This window comes from Epinephelus fuscoguttatus, linkage group LG8 (genome assembly GCF_011397635.1).
Source record: "Epinephelus fuscoguttatus linkage group LG8, E.fuscoguttatus.final_Chr_v1".
NCBI lineage: Eukaryota > Metazoa > Chordata > Actinopteri > Perciformes > Serranidae > Epinephelus > Epinephelus fuscoguttatus.
In genome coordinates this window covers 11,029,392-11,043,814 of record NC_064759.1, presented here as the reverse complement: position 1 = coordinate 11,043,814, position 14,423 = coordinate 11,029,392, and the positions used below count along the sequence as shown (strand labels likewise).

Genomic DNA, 14,423 nt, shown 5'->3' with positions numbered 1-14,423 from the left:
ATGGACGTGTGTGGAATGCTTGACCTATTTTAACAGTTTTGCTGGATTATACCACTGGAGTTATTGAACCCTAAAGCCAACATTTCTGATGAGTGTCACTCAACAGAAATTATGTATTTGACAGGAAAAAAAGTGTTGTCCACACTCCTCTTTCATGTTGTGTACATCATATTTTGTCGCACAATGTAATTGGCAGCATTACTATCGCCGCCATGGAGATAGCAGTGTTAAATCTACATCAGCTCTGACCTGCATTCAGCGACTGTGTCCACAACAGCAGCCGCTTTTCAGCAGCAGCTGAGAGGACAGTAGCCAGCTGACCTGCCGTCACCACGCTGACTGACCGCAGACATTTACTTAAGAATATTTTTCACATCAGCGCCATGGTAGGCAATCAGCAGTGGCCGTGTTTTATTGATTCACTGATTTTATTTCCCAGCTCAAAGCAGCAAAAGAGGGGAACCTGCTGCTCACAGACAGACTGGGAGCTGATCAATCAATGTAAGGTACAGTTAACAAGTTAAAACACACATATACAGTGGGATATCTGTGTGATTTAAACAGATGTTTGTGCAGATTACACTTCATTAAATGCAACAGAAACAGACCTAGATCGTTAAAAACGTTTTTTCTATGTATGTGGATTGTCTCTCAGATCAGTGCAAAATGCAGAAAGAAGACAGAAGCCTTTGCTCTTTGATCCTGAGGTGCTGACATACATACAGCCACCCACTGTACTTGTAGTGGTAAAATGCTGACAAGCCATCAAGTCAAATATAATACATTTGGCCCAGGGTTCATGTAATCCAGTAATAACCTTTTTTTATATATATCGGGGAAAAGGTTTGTCATGTTTAAATCTGTCCGGTCACAATGTCCGAAATATTTTACCCAGGAGGTCTGCTTGATCCCCGTCTACGGTGTACCTGCAAAGAGACGATTCTCTCTGCAGAGTCAAATCAAAACAGTGTAGCAAAGTCACCTTGGGTAGGACAAGGTCACAAGGCGTGTGCGCATTGCAAGTTGTGGCTAGACACCTGGCATCTTTGATTTTAAGCCCACAGCTGCACGCTTTACTTCTGCAAAAAAGTGTAAGTAAAATTAGATGAACCAGGAATAGATCATGGTTATTGTTTTAGGTGTTTTTAATTTTTTTCTGTTTTATTTTGTCTGAGAAAGGGCACAAAGCAAACAGAAATTATTAAATTTCCTTAGAATGCTATGAGCCAGATAGGCCTGCATGTTTGTTTTTGTTTGTTAGCAAATATTTTTAATTCTGTTTTGTTTTATCTGAGAATATTCAAACCAAAGGCTGGAGGAGATTATTTGTTTATATGATACCCCAAAACGTGTAGGTTAGCATAATATTTATTTATTTATAAAATAGAATTATTATGCATGTGAGTCTGTTGATGGAACTTATTTTATTTGAAATATAATGTACTGTATAAGCAAGTTACCTACTTTTCATTTCAAAATATTATAGATCTACATGCCATGATGATGTCATTCTTCATACTGCCTGTGACTATCAAATGTTTTTAAGTTCAGTAAACACAGATGATATTTGATTGGAATCTCTCCCATTTGAGACATTTAAATGTGTCAGGACACTTTTTCTAATATGAACCGTGGCTTTGCCTTTAACGTATGCAGAGGTGAGAAAAAAAAGTCAAGCAAAAAGTGACCTGAAAGACAAAGGCAGGCGTGTCGTGTTAGGACTGACTTTTTTTTTTTTAAGTTATCAGGAACGCAGCAAGGGACACTTGGTGAAACAAGGGAGAGAAAGCTCTGATGAGCTTAACTCATATGAGAGTTTCTGGTCCCCAGGCTTAGTAGCTTAACGACTCAGCTACAGTTTGCATCATCTATTTTGCTGCAGACTGAGAGCGTGTGTAAACAAGGATTCTATGGATTAAATGTAAAGAGGTGATGAAACATGACACCACTCATCCCTTCCATCACTGCTGTTTGGATGTGACTGATTAATCTGTGTTGTGTATGAGACTAGCAAGTAGGGTACACTGTAGGTCATCAGTGGAAAACTCAACACCTGTGCTGAGCAGCTGCTCACGTACATAAGATAGGTCATTGTTTGCTGTTCTTTTAATGCTCTTGGATTTGCATATATTTTGCACTCAGCCTGTTTACTTCACATCCCACTGATGCTACTGGCTTTTTAATATGTGGTGCTGCTGTTAGTTGAAGCTCCATTTTTTGCCTTTTTAGTTGTGGATGGGACCTGTTGTCGACTGTAGTATCAAAAAAGAAATTAACTTTGCAACTTTGGGTCAAAGTGAATATTTTTCATCATGAAACCCACAGAGAAAGAACAAGATCTGTGCCGACAGTTGTTTTAGTCTAGCATACATATGCAAAGCACTACAGCGGTAAAAACAAAATAATGTCCAATTATTCCTTCTCAAAAAACAAACAAAAAAAAAAAAACATAGGTTTGAACCACCCAAATATCTATTTTGTGCATTTTATTTTAGAGTAGAGACTAATATAACGAGACAAAACTACTATGTATATTAATTTTCAACATAAACATGTCTTGTAAAATATGTGCATGTGTTGCATTTGTAAATAGTCATCCCCAGCACTGGAGCACACTTTGGTACAAACTGGGCAGTTTGTTAATTTGGAGCACTGTTACAATATACCAGTTAATCAGAGCACCACACTCTTGGAGTGGCAGACTGTACTCTGGGCACTCTGTTGGAGCGCTACCAATTTCAAGTTAAGCATTTGTTAATTCATATAGAAATAGAATGCTTTATTTCTTCAAAAAAACAGCACTCATATTTTAGTTTAAACCTCCAGATTGGATTTACAAATACATCCGAAATACACAAATAAGATGTCCTTCACTGTACAACTTAGTTTAAAGACCGCAGACCTCTCTTGCTGCACCGTGGGTGATGCTATATTGAAACTGAGAATGTGCTGTCTCTCTGAGCAATATCAAATTGATGATCCGTGTTGATGTGTCTCCTGTTGGCCTGGGCTGCTGGCAGACAGCCAAGGTAGTGCTGTTTTTTCACATCTGAATGTCTGTTTTTTTTTATTTAATTTAGAATAGTCGTTGACAGCCCTACAAAGCATATCTGGAATAAATTTAACACTTCAGTCACAGGATGTGTCATGAAATCGATAAGCTCTCAAAGTAAAGCAACACATCCGACATTAAAAATGCTACCCACAATGATAACACTAGTAAGACAACAACAAACTTGCCTGAGCCGACTCTTGTGCTTGTTGATGGAGGTGAGGCAGTATCTGTGGACAGTGTAGAAGTAGTCCTGGTAAGGGATGCCTGAGGTGATGACCTCAGAGTCCACCACAAAGCACTCGCCCCGGGCGCTGCTCTTATGCAACGTCTGGAAGCAGGAAGAAAAGTGGAGGAGCACAGTTAATGGTATGCAAACATTTTGGTTTCCTCTGAAACATAGCTAAACCACTGACTGACCCGTCGGCTACTTATGGCTTCTTCCACTGATAATTGACTTCTGTAAAGACATCAGTATGTTTCATCAGAACTGCTTGTTTTCTTTCCTGTACAACAGTTTCTGTAACTTTCTGACACTGACAATCAGATATTCACGGCCTCTTCAAACTATGATTAGCCAGCTGTGCGGAAGTCAGAGAGCAAGCAGGGTTTGATATCTCACCAAAGTTCTCTCTTTTCATTTTTCACATTTCTGTCACTTTTCATAGGAACAACCGAGTGTTTCCCCACGTTGAACCCCTACCCTTTCTGTGACAGCAGGCTTTTCACTCCACGTTACAGTTCGAGCTTTGATGAGCTCAAAAAAAAAAAAAAAAATTAAAAAAAAATTTAAAAAAAATCAGACCTAACATGAACCTGCACAGTTTCTGTCCAAGCCTGGCCTGAGCCCAACCATGGCAGGAGTTCTGTCTGTTGTCGGCTATGCTTCTCGGGCCCAACAGGTTTGGCAAAACAGGCTGCGCTGTCTTCAAGTGTGCACAGTGGTCCATAGCCTGAACCTAACAGGTCGGTTCAGGTCACAGTTGGGCTCAGGCAGAGAATCAAAGTTTGATGTCTGATTAAACATCATGTGAACCATACGTTTTCCAGCATAACCTGGCTTCTAACCTCTGTATGTTACTGACATTTTCTCTTTTGTTTTCAGTGTGAATATTTTATTGTTTCAGGCAAAAGGTCAAAGGCTGGCTGGGGTAGTTGGTGTTACTGGTGTTACTCTGTGTTCAGACATTCACTGATTTCATTACCTGCCCTACGTGGTTTTGCTTTTGTAATCAATAATTAGTACAGCAGTAGTATAGCTCCACAATATGAGTGCTAAAAAGGAGGTGATTAATCAATTCTGAAAACAAAGATGAATCTAAGTCTGAATGGAATAGTGTTACATAAGCTTGATAAATAATTTAAATTAACTTCTACTTGATAAAATGTAACAATCTTGTAGCTGAAGGACATATGAAGGTATAGCATTAATTGTGTGGTATCAATTATTTGGTCAGAATATTATTTCCAGACTGTAGATATTTTATTTCTAATTTAAATGCTTCATTTGTTTTCTTGAATGTGTAAAAATAAATTGTTTTTGTTACAATAGATCATCACCTCAAGTCCTGACATCTGCACTGGAACCCTAAGTAGGCCCAAAACTGGAACCATTAGAAATATAAAATCAGAAAAAGATCCCAAAGACACAACTACATACAACGACAGAGCAAGTCCCACTCCAGTTGCAGCTAAATAAGCACAGTGTTTCTGTCTTGGTAATTTGCCTCCAGCAAAGCCTGTGTGCCAAAGGGCTAAATAATGAAATAATAAAAGGCCGGTGTTTGTCAAGGACTGACCTGCGTCTCCACCACAGGGGCGGTCTTAGGGCCGAGTGGGTTGTTGAGCGCGATGGTGTAGCTAAGCACACGGCTGGTATTCCCACTGCTGCTGTCCTGCTGCCATTCACCCACCGATAGGTCTAAGAGAGAGACAGAGAGAGAAAAGAGATGAGCAAATTAGCGAGCGCAAGAAATAAAAAGTCCCAAGAGAAAATAAGGGAGTGAAAGGACAGAGAGAATTTATAACTGAAAAGGAGAGACCAAGAGATCCAGAGGAGTTGAATGGGGAAAGAGAGAAAACAGGGGACTCACTCCATGCTCCTTCATGAAAAAAAGAAAGAAAGAAATGCCCCAATTAGAGCTAAACAATGTTCCCGAGCGGGCTGGGCTTCCAACTGTGGTAGCCACTGGCCAAAGCAGCTCCACCGCTTCACCTCTGTCCTCATTTAAACTACTACTGAAAAAAAGTCAAAAATAAACCTTGCATTTATGCAAATATGACCTTTATTATCAGTCTATCAAATAAAAAATGGCTATACAGTAACAAGACAGTGTATGAAAAAAAGTGTCACAAAGGAGAAGAACCCGTGATAGAGGGTGGTTAACACAGCGTAAACAACTAGTTTGGCACCCTCATTAGTGGCACAATACAGTGTGCTACAGCATGTCTTTGAGGGGCGGGTGTGGGTACTTCACTATATTGGTATTTATCAGCTGGAACGAGTAGCACAGCTGCCTCACAAGGCGAACACAATTACTTTCAAAGAGCAAAAACACCACAGACAAAGAACACACATTTAAAGACTACATGAAGAGATGTTTGCAACCGGTGTATTTTCTTATTCTAGTAGATAACTGACAGTGTAGTGAAAGCACAGGCAGATACTGGCAGTGCATCAAATGTCACAGTATCAACATCAACAGCAAACATCAGGTTCTACTGACAGACACATGAATTAAAGTGTCTTTTACACCGCAGCAGCCTCAATAGTCCAGTGAGCAGCAGAAGAACAACAAACACTGTCACCCTAACTGTCACTGTGTCAACAGGAAAAACCCGCTCTCTTGCACTTCATGTTATGAAACAAGTTAATGCAAGTTCTGTGCTGGTTGCTGACATGTATTCTGGGCAATGTAGGAAAATCACATAATTATCAAAGCTGAGCACAGTTTCACAGCTTGAGAAAGAGCTCAAGGAGATTTCTCAAATGTCAATAACCCAATAGAAACCAACCATGCCTTAACATTTCATCAATAAAAATCAATGGGAGTTGACTAACTCTCAAGAAAACTGTGTATAGACTGATATTAAGTTTTGAGCACCATAATTGTGTGTTTAGCAGTGCTGCATAACTATAGCAAAAATCATAATCACGATTATTTTGGTCAATATTGAGATCACAGTTACTGAACACGATCATCATGCATTTATTGAACTTTCTAAAAAATGTTGTTTCAACAGTGGATTTTCTTAAACTTTAAATATAATTAAAATGAAATACTACTGCCTTGCAGTTGCACGCCTCTGCTAGCAGTTTACGTCCATGTCTGTCCAGACTCGTTTGTAGCCGTGACGGCAAGACAACACTTCAAATATGGATGTTGTCACAAGCCACAAGTCCTAAAACACACATCTACAACCTGGCAGCACAGAAGATCTATACAATCAGCAAAATATCAAGGTGATCAATACCAATTCAGTATCTGACCAAACGTCTCCCCTGCTGTTCCTGAGTTTTGGCGTCCAAGTAGAAGTTTATGCCAAATTTGAGATTTCTCCATAACAGAGATGGAATGAAGGGGCGGACAACCTAAAAATATAACTTTGTGAAAATAAGTAACTACAAGGATCTTAAAAGTCACTAAATCTGGTGAGAAATTCATCAAGTTGGAAACACTGAGCACAGCACTGTAAAGGAAAGGGGTTGGCTGGATTTATTACACAAGATAAAACAAAAGCATCGTTCAAAACAAAATGCAGCACAATAATCATTTTATTCATCTCCCCAAATATTGGAAATGGAAGTCTTTATTAAAAGTAATATCTGACCAATTGGCCAGCCCTGGTGTGTAGGTGTGTGTTTTCCCTACCAGTAAAGTGTCGCTGGGAGAAGAGGTGCTGGATGAAGTGTGTGTCAGCAGAGAAGAGGAGGTCGTGCAGCTTGTCTACACTCATGCGGACCGCAGTGTTGATGTGCAGCCGCCCGCTCAGGTCAGCGCAGAACGACTCCACCTCACCTGAAAGTCAAGAGGAAAACACAAATGACTCACTTTTCCTTAGATCTTATTTTGACTCAATATTTTTAGCTGTGGTTACACATTCGTCCCTGCTTTGATCCGAGTTATAAATCTTGTGAAGGCATCTTTGGGTCATTTAAAACTTTTATGCAAACTTCACATCAGCTGTGTATGTTTTAGAATGCATTATAATGATCACACTTACTCTTGGTATGACAGTGACTTTATTGCCAAATGAATTCAAGGGAAGCACAGATTGCTGCTGTATGTCTCTGCTTACTCCTGAATGGGTGAAGGTCTACTGAGCAGTTTCTGGTTTACACATTCTGCTATTAAATATGCTATGCGCTAAATTTTAGAACCTCCAAACAATCAAATCATAAACTTGTCAGCTTGGAGGCAATTTCGGGTAAATCATCTGACAATCTGCCAAAACAACATGCAACACATTTGATGTACTTCAGGAGAGATTCAACCACGGAGCAGTAAATCACTCCATGTTAATGTTTCAACAACCTTCCCTGCAATCACTGTGAAAGGAAGAAGAGGTGGAAGCGATGAAGCAGAGAGAAATGTATCACTGACAAAGATCAGGGGAAGGGAAAATAATAAAACTATGATAGTTTACAGCCAGATTAAAACTAATAACCTTAAATAAGCCAAGTCAATAAAGAGGACACGACAACTGTAGAGAAGAGAGTTGAAAAATTAGTATAACAGCGTAAAATCTCATGAGAGTTTACAAGTCCTTGAGATAGATCTAACTTTGGCTGCAAGTTCAGAACTGAATGTTGTGTTTTCTCTGATTTTTATTCACTTAATTAACAAAGTACATCATTAAAAATCAATAAATGTATTTTTAATAGTTACCATTAAAGTGCATGTACTCAGTTCTAATCTTCATATAATTTACTCCTTCTCATCTCTATTGGGTTCTTGTGGTGGTTTGTTCACCAAGACAACACTCACTCTCTTCCTGCGTGTCAGAGGAGTTGCTGGGGTCTGTGGGCAGTTCCTCATCGTTGGTAATGTCCAATGAGGAGAGGTTTCCCAGACTGGTGGTTGGCGGGGGCAGCATGTGATTGGCTGACTCGGACAGGCTGTCTCCACCCTCTTCCAGATACTGATGCAGTGAGGGGGAAAAAACGCACACCAGAGGACAGTTAGCAAGAGGTTTGTAGAGAAATCACCCCATTGTCATATGACTTGAGAGGAAAGAGGCCTCGGCTGAGCTGACCTCGTGTTGACGCAGCCTGAGCAGACACTGCAGCCGTGCAATTAATCTGAGATTCGGCACACAGTCAGCAGAGCGCTCCATTTATTCACTTTAGCTTTGCTTGGGCTTGATCTGTACATATCAAGATAAGGACTGTGGCGGAAACAACCACAGCAGCTGTTTTGAGCAGAATTGATCGTACACAGAACCAAATGGAGGAACTACACAGTATTCCACATCCTAACTTCAACACGTCCTGTATTTCTTGTCTAGTATTTTTATCCTATTGTATTTCACTTCATTTAATTTTGTTTTGAAGTGATTGTATTTGTCTTTTTATGTTGAGCTAATGCATTAATTTTGCATTTTCTAAGCATTGTCACATTGTTTGAAAGGGTGTTATGCAAACAAGCCTGCCATGTACTAAATTATTTATTTCTGTAATCAAGCATCTGTTTTACTTAGAGCAGTAATCTGAATCCAATTAATAAACAAACTTTCACAGGTACAGACAAGGCCAGAAATGAATCAAGGTTTTAGTAGGGCTGTTGTGGTGAAGGACTCTCCTCTGCAGTGAATAAGAGCTGCTCAACAGCGCAATATGTGTTATTACCACCATTGTTTGTTATTTTTGCAAATCAGTTCATTTATCCTGATTTAAGTGCTTTGTAAATAAGCTTCATTGTTAGGCTGCAATTGGATATTTTAATGCCTTCAAATGACAAAGATGACACAGTGTTAAAACAAATTAAATACTCGTTCACTGTTAAGGACAATGTAGGGCTATAAGAGGAGCAGCATTTTTTAAGCTGAGATCCTTAGGTTGCATCTGGTTGCTATAATACAGAAGATTCGTAGAAGTAAAACCATTTGTACAAGGCAACAAATATGCTCTGGATGAAGGGAAGTAAAAAGCATGTAGGGAAAGAGGACATACTGGCCAGTCTGTCTAGGTTTAGTATTCATTTCTCTTCCACTGTTGTTGTTCAGCAATGTGATGGCTGGCCTATGAGGTGGGCTACTCGTCCTCCCCCTCCTCAACTGTGATTGGACAGCTGAGTAAAAATGACAGATGAGTGGTAGCAGCGCTTTACCAAATGGTTTAATATTTTTCAACTTTCAGCGACCAGAAAAAAAAGAAAGGGCAACCTTGCAGAGCTCAGCGCAGAGTAGACACTCAGCGCCTCATCATGCTGCTGGAATTTGTAGCATAGTTTAGTTATGTGGTGCTCCCATGCTAAAAAAAACAAAAAACAAAAAACAAAAAAAACCAACCCACAAACAGAGTGGTCGTTGCAATTGCTTGCCATAACCTCTGGTTGGCTTGTCAATAGCACGGTATTGCACCATTGCCGTTATTACAACAGCCCACTTTACTAAAAACCTAATGGTTAAAATGAAACTACTAAGTACTACTGATGCCAGCCTGCACTTGATTTAACATATCAAGCAAGTGTACAAATCTTACGTGTTAATCAAATACAACACAGCTTACAGCTGGCTAGATGCCATTATTTACTTGCTAACACACTGGCTTTACACAAACATAGAATCCACCAGATCCATCAGTGAAGCAATGATTACACTGCTTAGAAATATGATATGACAAATTCATTATAACATGCACACAAACATTACTTTCAGTCATAAAGTAAAAACAAAGACATCATCTACATTAGCTGTCATGAGTCACAACAGTCCCATTAAGTGTGACTTAAGTAGTTCAACTTTATGACTCTCTAGATGGCCAGCTGACTCTGGATTAATAGTAGTGTATCTAGCAGTCACATCTACAGGAGGTGACGAGGTGTTATCTCTGGTTATGAGAGGTGAAGCAATGGCAGTTAAATGGAGCAGTGTGTTGGGTTCTACATTACTCAGCCCATCCCTGCCATGCAGCTAATGCTAACTAGCCAGCTGTCCAAACATCAGGCTGGTGTCTTGAAACACCAATAGCAGGAGCAGATGAATTAGTGAGCAGACTTCTCTGCTCTGTCTGTGCTGAATCTGATTATTAAAGTGGATGTCTCTACTGAATTGAAGCATGTGGTACTGACAGTCCACAGCTGTATGGGATAATTATTAGTTTTTTTTACATGCATAATAATCTCAGCCTTGCATGAGGTGCAGGTCTGTCATTACTCTCGCCCAGCTGTCTTGCACATGAAGTAATAAAAAACTAGGACATCTTATGAGATCAGACTATGATAACGCCACACTGAAGACCAGCTTTTGCAATGCTGCACGCTTAAGCACATGTGGATGTCAAGAAAAACACTCACAAAGGAGGCAGCAGCAGAGGCCGGGGCAGAGGCAGAGGCGTTGGTGGGAGTGGTGGATGGCATCGAGCTGTGGGACGTGGGCGGGCTGGGTTCGAGGGGCTCAGAGCTGAGTCTGCGTCCAGATGACGAAGGCACCTCTATGGGCAGACAGGAGGCGGAGAAAGGGGGAGAGGAGCCCCCCAGGTTGGTAGCTGAGGGAGGGCTGGCTGAACCGCAGGGCACCAGGGGAGGAGGAGAGCTGCCCGTAGAGGGAACTGACACTGAGCTTAGGTCTAGTAGATCTGTAACTGACACTGACTCATCTCCTGGCCTAGGGAACAGAGGGAGAGGAAGTGAGAGAACGTTAGACAGAGATACATACAGAGAAAGTGTTAAAGAACTAAGAGACAAGGTTGGGGAATATCTAACTAACCAGGCATATAATGCAATTATTATGCTAGTTTATATCAGACAGGACTTGGACAGTCTTAGAAAAAAGAAAAACAGACACACACACACACACACACACACACACACACACACACACACACACACACACACACACACACACACAACCTGTCTTCTGATAAGCAAGGATCTGCTTGTTTGCTTAAAGAAAGAGCTAACTACCCTTTCATGCTACATGTATGTCAGTTGGGCTGGAGGTGTTTGCACATATAGTACATGAAACCTGAGATTCAGATGAAGATTGTTTTCTTGACTACTTTTTCTGTTTTAGCAAATAAAAACACAATAAAATAAGTTTTGGCCTCTCTGTCTCGTCCCTTCTGGAACAGTGGTACAGTATTTATTTACATAACTAACACTTCAATGTCAAAAATGTTACCCACCATGTTTGTGACAAGTTGCATAGAATGAAATTGCCAACGACACAATACCCTCACACAAATTACTTACTCTTTCACTCTGTTCAGTGTGTTAACATGTCTGCATACATATATATAAACAATACAAGTAAACAAATTACATGCACTGCGCCACACATTGGCATGTATTTACATATGAATACTTACAGTAGGCCGTTCATGTGTTCGGCGGTGGGGGAGACATAGTCGTCATCTTCACTAGTGAGGCCCAGCTCAGTGCCGTAACACTGGTGTACGATGTGCCAGAGCTCTTTGGGGGATAGAGACTGCAAAAAAAGGATTGAATTAAAATGGCAGACATCAAACCACTCAGGATACAGCCACTTTATTACCAGCATAACAATAAATTCATGAGGGTCACACTTCAGATTTATCTTTTAGAACCAACAACATTTAAATACACAAGCAACATATTTTTGGTCTTCACTTTAATTTTTGGTCAAATTTGTGCTTTAAAAAGACTATGCTGAATTTTGCTGACCTCTGTGATGACAAATGACAAATTGAATCCATCATATCAGCAAATTAGTATTAAAGTTAGCAACTCTGATTCCAATCACAATATAGAGTTCCTTGTTTATTTCTGGCAGTATTTCATTTGATAGCCTTTTGCAGGCTAAACATTAAGACACCAGGTGCAAAGCAGCACGCAGTGCAACTGTCATTGCTGGTTTCAGACTGAAGCTGTTGTCATTTTCTCAACAAACGCCCATGTTGTGTAAGTAGCAATGTACTTGCACCCATTGGCTTGTAGATGTTAAAATGAGATGTGGTAAGGCACATTGTTGGCTCATTCTGAGGCAACAGAAAAAGATTGCACCATTGTCCAACAAAAACCTGGTCTAAAGTTAATGGGGCAGTATTTTTTTGCTATTTAAAGGGCACATCATTCAGATTGTAACATGTGCCTACATAGGCTAGTTAACAACGTACATACACTCTGCTTGTTACACACACTGTATGGTGTTTCCAGTATGCAGCAAGCTTTTGTTTTGCCCATCTCCTGACATCACTATACAGTTTTCAGCCTTGTGCAGCAATTCTAGTGATGCCAGATGATGAGGACACGGCCACTGCTACCTCCTCCCATGCCTGCTCCGTCTCAGGGAGCTTGGTGGATTAATGCTGCTCCTGTAGATAGTCTGCGCCGCACTTTTACTTTGCGCACAAGCAGATCCGGTTTCTTCAGCAGAAACTTGCTTGCCTCTCCAACTTGCAGAATCCCCCATTTAAACAGCAATGCACCAGGTGTGGGTGCACCTGGCTTTTAAAAGTGAATGGGAGATAACTCTCAGATTGGCTGAGTTCATGTTACACCCAAAACACACCTATGATTAATTAATTGACTAAATACAACCCCTTTGCCCCTTGTGCCTTACTTTGTGCCCAGATTATATGCCATTTAACTAGCAAAAGTAGGGTTTTCCATGCCCTTAATGCACTTGCACCATGCACTTTAGACCATGTGCTGTATATTATTTAAACAAAGCCCTATGTCAATACGTTTCACCTAGCTGTGTGTTACCATGTGCTTTAACACTACCTCATTGTGTTACTGCGCCAGCGCTGTTCAAATAAATGTCTCTTTTCAAACGCAGCAAATAACAGTGATTTATACTGTTCTCCCAAGCCTGTGTTTGTGGCCATCTCCTGCTTCTTGACACTCTGGTCTATTATAAGATGTTAACTACTAGTCATGTCACACTAGGCAGGAGGGTGGGAGAGGAGCTTGTACCTTTTCCAGCAGTGCGTTCTGCCACAGACGGAAAATCATCATAAAGCTGCGATCCCTTGCGCCAAAAGATGTGAAGAAGTGCTGAGAGGGAGAATATCAGCAGACAGGAAGAAAAGGGGGGAAAGGAAGGAAGAAAGAAGGGAGAAAGAAGACAAATGTTATAGACTTTTTTTTGGTTGGGGTGTTTGCTTTGCCACAGTCAGTGGAGATAGAGTCAGCTCACTTCATACTGCATCACTAACAAAAAAAAAAGATCATTTGAAGCAAACAGCATCAACAGCTTTTCATGTTTCTCTATTGGCAGTTAACTTAAACTGTAAGGAAAAGAGAATGTTTCAATACACTACAGATTTAAACATCTATTAAAAAACAACACTATTTGATAATTGGCCCAAACTACAATATTGTTTGTGCCCGAGTCTGACCTTCTCGTTGTCAGTGCTGATCTGGATGGCATTTGGGATGAGCTTGGCAGTCTTCTCCTTGGTCATAGAGGTTACGTCTTTCAGCAGGATAGTGATCTATACAGAGGGGAAAGATTTACTGTGTGTACGCTTCAGTGTGTATTTCTGTGCGCGATACTCTTATCTCACCGAGGGCCAGAGCATATCTATATTGATCTGCAAACAAGTACATTAAAAGGGCTTCTTATCTGATTGCAGGTGTGACACTGCCCAGGTTACAACAGGCATTTGTTTGCTTGTGTGCATGTGAATGTGGCCAAGAGGAACTTTAGAGGATATTGGTCCCTAGATTATGTTCACCCAGTTTCATGCAGATCGCTCAGACTTCATAGGAAGACTGTAGAAACAGAGCCAATTCTCTGACAGATAAAGGCGGCCCTGTAGCAGTATGTCCTTCTGCAGCGCACAAGAGTAGTCTGAGGAAAGGAACAGGAAAATAAAAAGGTCAATTAAAAAAAAAAGTGACACTGGCTTGTATCAAAAATCATTTCAACAAATCAAAAGGTTGACTTGTTTTATTTTAATCTTCTTGAGCGTGTGGCATGGGGCTGTACCTGACTCGGAATTATGTCAGTCGAATCAGACTTGGCTGATTATTCAACTATTGTTCCTGTTTTTCCATATACAGTTTGAGAGTTTGAAAAGAGACCAGTTCTCCTCTTCCAGGCAGCTGTCTCCATATCCGCAGCTGCCTGTACTGAAGAGTGAGGAGCCTCATTCTGCAGATAAGTCTGGAGACCAATACCTCCCCACAAGTACACCGCACACTGACTGAGGGGTGTCCAACTG

The 14,423-nt window shown here is 40.6% G+C and overlaps 1 protein-coding gene across 1 annotated transcript in view; it reads right to left on the bottom strand.

Moving 5' to 3' along the window:
• The window catches only part of gramd1a (GRAM domain containing 1A), a 41,777-nt gene that overhangs the window by 11,006 nt on the left and 16,348 nt on the right, over positions 1 to 14,423 (bottom strand). The window contains 9 exon segments of the mRNA XM_049584164.1: positions 3,241 to 3,383; positions 4,852 to 4,973; positions 6,925 to 7,071; positions 8,041 to 8,194; positions 10,570 to 10,879; positions 11,583 to 11,701; positions 13,171 to 13,251; positions 13,596 to 13,691; positions 13,947 to 14,050. Coding sequence (XP_049440121.1) covers positions 3,241 to 3,383; positions 4,852 to 4,973; positions 6,925 to 7,071; positions 8,041 to 8,194; positions 10,570 to 10,879; positions 11,583 to 11,701; positions 13,171 to 13,251; positions 13,596 to 13,691; positions 13,947 to 14,050 — 1,276 coding nt within the window.